At 37.2% G+C, this 5,804-nt stretch overlaps 1 protein-coding gene across 2 annotated transcripts; it reads right to left on the bottom strand.

The window, feature by feature from the left end:
- Nucleotides 1–1,690: 1,690 nt before the first annotated feature.
- On the bottom strand, nucleotides 1,691–4,280 carry LOC107655601 (microsomal glutathione S-transferase 1-like). Of its 2 annotated transcripts, none has more exons than XM_016443148.1 (4): nucleotides 4,049–4,280; nucleotides 3,131–3,268; nucleotides 2,933–3,027; nucleotides 1,691–2,849 (listed from the first exon to the last, which is right to left on the bottom strand). In XM_016443148.1, the coding sequence occupies exons 2-4, from the start codon at nucleotides 3,254–3,256 to the stop codon at nucleotides 2,603–2,605; spliced, it is 468 nt and encodes a 155-aa protein (XP_016298634.1). In that variant the 5' UTR covers nucleotides 3,257–3,268; nucleotides 4,049–4,280; the 3' UTR covers nucleotides 1,691–2,602. The 2 variants fall into 2 exon arrangements, with proteins under 2 accessions (XP_016298634.1, XP_016298633.1); XM_016443147.1 differs by having other exon boundaries at nucleotides 1,732–2,849; nucleotides 3,131–3,256; nucleotides 4,049–4,255.
- Between the last annotated feature and the right edge of the window lie 1,524 nt (nucleotides 4,281–5,804).

The following is a 5,804-nucleotide window of genomic DNA, read 5'->3' as shown; positions in this document are numbered from 1 at the left end:
GAAAGGAGTCAAACATATGGTCCTGACCTGCACTCGCAACTGTCTCAATGTGATTATGGCTGATCTCTGCACCCATAATTACTTCACATAAACTCACAAGTCGTTAGTCCGTATGAGAAAGCAAGAAAGCAAGCATGCCGTCATTGAAGAAATGTCAGGAGACATGCATTCACATCTCACCTCTGACCTATTTCGTCTGCATTTCTGCCGATGCACCTTCAAAAATGCTCTAAAAATGTCTAGTCCAGCAGATACAGTCGGTTCCGGATTGCAAGGCTCAAACTCAAATTGATTTATATTGCACCGTGTCGCCTATAAGTCGGATCCCGGCTAAGCGTTCATTAATTTTTCAGGACCCGTGGAGCCATTGTGTGATATAAATCTCTTCTAAACCTTGATACTGACCCACGCCATGACTTTGAAGTGCTGCCTAATTAAGCGGCCGTACTGTTAACGAGCCTTACAATAAGGCAGTGGGAGATCTGAGAAATATATGGTGTCTGTTGTAATATAGAAACAGCGTGGGAGGAATACACCATTACAGCATCTGTCTATCAATATATAGACCACTAGCACTTTTTTTCAACCACATGCCAGTCTCGACTCTGTTTACTGAACGTCCATCTAAAGAACAACTTCAAGGTTGACTCCAAGAGCCTTGAGTTTCCACCAAAAAAATCTTCTCGGATAGGCTGGACCCCTGCTTTTTGCCCAGCGGAGGGAAAGCCCCTTGTGGGCGGATCAGTCATTATTGATCACAGAGCAAGGTTTAGCTGTTCTTCATCTGGCCAGCCTGTAAAATGCTTGGCTTGACTGAAATATTGCACACCCTGGAGCTGGGCACAGACCCAAAACAAATGAGAAAAAGCCTTTACGGGGCATATGCATGGCCAGCCGTGGCGACCTTGGAGCTAAGTAGTAGTATTTACTGTGACATCAAGAGAGGGCTGGTTAAAGAGAAGGACAAAGCAGCTGAAGGATGCTCATACATTCAAGACACAGGGGGGTTTAACTAGTTTAAGAGACCTTTATATAAAAATTGTCTCATTTCAGACAGCTTGTCCAACTGAAAGTCTGACAATCAAAATTGATTCGGTCTTTTAATGCACATTGCTTAATGAGAACAAAACATCCGCGCATTGTTTTAAGGTAAATTTTAATGAAATTGTCTTACTATTCCTGTGATCTGACTCATACAACATTCACTTTTCATAATAGTCAAATCAACAACCAACAGATAAATTCCACCCTATATTTTTTCTTGTTCAATATGTCATTTCACTTAGAAACGTGTCACAAAATGAAAGTCAGCCACAACTTGCGTTTCAGAAGATCCCTGTTTTCTGACAGTGTAGAACTGAATTCCTGCAATAGTAAATAACACACTTTCTCAGTCTGAAATAGACTAATTCATATTTTCACTTACCTTCATTTTATTTCATGTAGTTCAGAATTTCTTGCTTTGCTTCACAGTTGAAGAGTTGATTCCAGAAGATTTATATTGGTCATAGCTGTGTGGAGGTCCTGTATTTTTCCAAACAAAGGGAACTTAGATATTACGACCTCAAAAACAGAACTTTTTTGAAATCTTATAAAGACTGAAACACTCGATAGTAAAAACACTGAAAGAAACACATTTCATTTGTATCTAAGGCTAATTATTACAGTGATTGTGCATAGTTGCATGAAATTAGTAATGAAGCTATTCATAACATATCAAGATAATGAGTGAAGCATGAATAAGATAGCATTTCTTGTTCTGTTAAGCAGGGCTATTTTTACCAAACATCAGCTAATGTTAGCAGTGTGGCTATATAAAACAGGTCAATTTATCTACTGAGGCAGAATACGATCAGATAGAGTGCACAGTAATGAGTTTTTTGTGCCTGCATGCTAAAGGTGCGTTAGAAACAAATAAAGAGGTGCTTCATGAGCATTAGACAAACATCGGACTTATCATTGGTACCACTTGGGCTTTCAAATAGCTCTCTCTAGTGGCCAAAACATGCACTGTTTTTTTGCACACTTGCAACTGTAAAAGCATCATTGCAACCACTTGTCAGAAACATTCTTATTTTTTATTTTCAAACTTTATTTAATCCATTTATAAACATTTTGTTATTGTTCATACTTTCTTTAAACCTGCTGACAATGAACATTAAAGTTCTAAGTTGGTACTTTGCAAATTAAACATTTTCCTTTTGTCTTCACTACTGTGAAACTGTTAAATGCACACAAACTTAAATAGGCCTTAATACCTGACACAATCCAAAGTTGCTGCTCAAAGTCTTATCGTGATTAATAAGTAACAAAAATCAAATGTCTGTTCACAGTGTACAATACGGGTCAAAGCTTTAGACTCATCCTGAAATGTGTCAGGAGTTTAAGATAACATTAATTAAATATTATCAGCAGTATTAGGCCATATGTTTAGTTTTAATTCACACTATAAAGTGCATTCATGGGACTGTGGTACTGAAAGCCAATAGAAAACACAAAAACAGCATTATAATTGGTTCCTCAACACATTTCTTTTACGCAACATTGTAGAAAAGCATGTAAACTCAAACTAAATGGTTTTAAATGAAGTGAATGCTATCCATTAGAGAAAAAGTGCTGTGGTGAGCACCCGGTAAGCCATAGAAAAAGTTGTGAACAGCCCCACACCAAAGGTCAGACCTCTGGTAGGCTGGGGCAGAGCCATCACATAGGCCACTGTGTGGACGAAACGTGACCCTACAAACACCCGGAAGTGCAACAGAGCCGTGTAGAGATCTGGCCCCGTGAGTGCATACAGAAAACCGATCACCACAAAGGGAACAATGTTTTCCAGGTCATTTAGATGGCACCTGTGATTCAAGAGCAAAGGCATCAGAAAAAGAGACAATATCAGTATCACCTTCATTGCTCACATAAAACCAAATATGTTTACCGTCGCACTCTTTCCACATCTGGATCAACCCTGACCAGCCTCTTCCTGTCTTCTGTGGTCTTCACCAAGGTGGTGTCCTCCAAGTTTGAAAAAACCTAAAAGAGGAGAAAATAAGTGCTTGACAGCCCATTGAAAAATACCGAAAAATATAGAATGCAGGTTGCATAAGCAGTAAATTGAGCACAATAAATAGCGTACCTGTTTTGTCAAGCGAAAATATGAGGTCACGAAGCTCATGAGCATCATTTTGAGGACGACTATGGTTGCATATGTGGAGAAGGCCAGGAAAACCTCGCTGTCAATCATGTGTACAACTTCTGCCATCTTTATTCAAACAGCAGTGAATACAAATGGGAAACAACAAATAGCAAACATAAATAATTACATCAAAAATATAAAGACAATTTCTTTCTTTAGTTTGATATAAAGAATAATACACAAAAGTCTTACGAAAGCAATATCACATACTGGTTAATATGATACGAAATATCTCATATCACCACTCCTATTGCCCAACCAAACTAATTTGGCCAATGTATCCCAGTTTGAACTAGTTAAAAAACCATGTTCCAAAACAGCTACCAGTTTAAACTGGATTTTCCAGCACCTTGTCAGTATCACAGCCAAGCTCCAAATTAAAAACGATATGGTATTTATAGAACTTTCTTTACCGAAAATGGACAAAAAATCCACAAAGACCACATCCACAAAAATCCACATCCATAAGCAAATATTTCTTTAAAACAGGCGTATAGCAGTTTGTCCTTTTAAAGCTGGATTTAGTATAGCTGAGGTAGCCTACATGAACAGAGCAAAATATCTCATTTAATACTGATTATGTCGCACAATTTAAAGGATTTTAAATTACGGATGTTTAATATTGTTACATCATTTATAGTTTGTGAATACATTTGTCGATTTGTTTGTTTAAGAGTAGCTATAAAGGAAACAATAGAGCGAACTAGGACGCCCAAGGCGGTCTCTTTGGAATGTCAAAAATGTATGAGAAGGCGCTTCATATAGCCTTAATATTAACAAGGAACAAACAAAGGTACAAGAGCAGGAAGTTAAAGAGACGTCTAAGCTGCAATATTAGCGTTTTGATGCGTTTCTCACCTTTTTGACGCCACTCGGTTTCACAGCGTTTCACTCCTGAACTAACGTGAGGTGATGGTCGTGTCAGAATAACACCAGTTGAGCGAACTGCTATTCTAATGCAACGGGATTTTTGCGCAATATTCACACGGAGGTCTAGAGTTCCTCGGGGACGTCGCTGTAGTTGAAACAGTAGCGCATATAGCAACGCCAAGGTTCAGGAAATAAATTATTAAATATAGCCTATCAAAAGTGAATGCAATCGCCAATCTCTCTCAGGTTGAGTTTGTTAACTCCTTAAGCACAAATCTTAAAGCTATTTCTAAAAATATGGCACAGGAAAAAAAATAAAATACAGTTGATTTAACACACATTGCTCTTTTGTGACATGCACCAGTATTGTCACACTGCATGTGTAAGTTGTGCATTATGTTAGTCTATTTAATAAACACTAAAACCAATATAAAAAAGCCAGCCAATTGCTCCTTTCTACTGCTTTCTTTTCTTGTAGTAATGTAAAGTTAGCAGGTTAATACTTTGGAGTCTTGTGGATCAATGAGTAATCCTAGGAAGGTCTTCCAGCCAAATCAAACATAACTGCTGATTCCTTCTACAGTTCGTAACACTGCTGGCAAGTAGGCTACAAGCTTGCATTTTATGGTGATTTCCTAAGCCTGTTTGTCACCTTATGTAACAAGGAAGGGGGGGCGGGGGGGTTTATTCAAGATAAACCCACAGTTTATCTTGAATATCATCTCTGCTTTTTACCCAGGCAGTTAAAGTGTGCTTCTGTGAATAGTTACTGTAACACTATAAGAACGTTTTATTCCCCATGTAATCACAACAAACTTTTATGACCACTTTTATACAGATTAACTGTACAGATTAGCCTGTTTCGGACACAGGATTTAAAAAATAAAATAAAATAATAAAAAATGTATACTTTCATCTCATAGTTCTGACATTTTTCTCACAATTATGAGTTTATATCTTACAATTCAGACTTTTTCCCTGCAATTATGAGAAACTGAAAAAAAATTAAGAAAATAAAAACTGTGAGATAAAAACTCACAAATACCCGTTATTTTATTAATTAATGGCTGAAACAAACAAAAAAGTGAGATAGAAACTCAGAATTCAGAGAAAAATAAATAACTGTGAACTATAAAGAAGTCTGAGAAAAACTCAGAATTTTAAGTTTGTCTCAATTCTGAGTTTGTATTTAGCAGTTCGTGAGAAAATTAAAAAGTTTCAATGACTTTTTAAATATTTTTTTTTTATTCCATGGCTTCCACTTTACTGAGATGGATCTTAAGAAAATATAAATAAAACAAGGTCTGAGGGAAGTTTAATTTCAATTTAAAATTAAATTGAAATGTTTTTAAAGGGGTCATATGATGCGATTTCAAATGTTCCTTTCTCTTTGGAGTGTTACAAGCTCTTGGTGCATAAAGAAGATCTGTAAAGTTGCAAAGACTAAAGTCTCAAATCCAAAGAGATAGTCTTTATAAAAGGTAAGAGTCAACCACGCCTAACTAAAACAGCTCGTTCTAACACGCCCCCACATGTCTACGTCACTATGTGGGAAGATTTGCATAACTCCGCCCAAATGTTCACGCAAAGAAAGAAGGCGTAACTTTTATTCTCGCTGTAGTATTGTTGCTGCCGCCATGTCGAGACGCTGTGTGTTTCATTGTGAAAGCGAAACTACTTTGTTTGGCCTTCCAAAAGAGGACACGACTAGAAATCAGTGGTTAAGTTGTATTTACAGCACTGT

The sequence above is a fragment of the Sinocyclocheilus anshuiensis genome, unplaced genomic scaffold (assembly GCF_001515605.1).
Source record: "Sinocyclocheilus anshuiensis isolate Anshui unplaced genomic scaffold, SAMN03320099.WGS_v1.1 scaffold916, whole genome shotgun sequence".
Classification (NCBI taxonomy): domain Eukaryota; kingdom Metazoa; phylum Chordata; class Actinopteri; order Cypriniformes; family Cyprinidae; genus Sinocyclocheilus; species Sinocyclocheilus anshuiensis.
This window is presented reverse-complemented; position numbering and strand designations above follow the sequence as displayed.

What these genes read in the sequence shown, in the direction of transcription:
- LOC107655601 (XM_016443148.1), bottom strand. Translation starts at nt 3,256, where the DNA reads ATGGCAGAAGTTGTACACATGATTGACAGCGAGGTTTTCCTGGCCTTC. An exon ending in ATTTTCGCTTGACAAAACAG is followed by an intron (nt 3,028 to 3,130) that starts GTACGCTATTTA and finishes CTCCTCTTTTAG; the next exon opens with GTTTTTTCAAACTTGGAGGA. An exon ending in GATGTGGAAAGAGTGCGACG is followed by an intron (nt 2,850 to 2,932) that starts GTAAACATATTT and finishes CTTGAATCACAG; the next exon opens with GTGCCATCTAAATGACCTGG.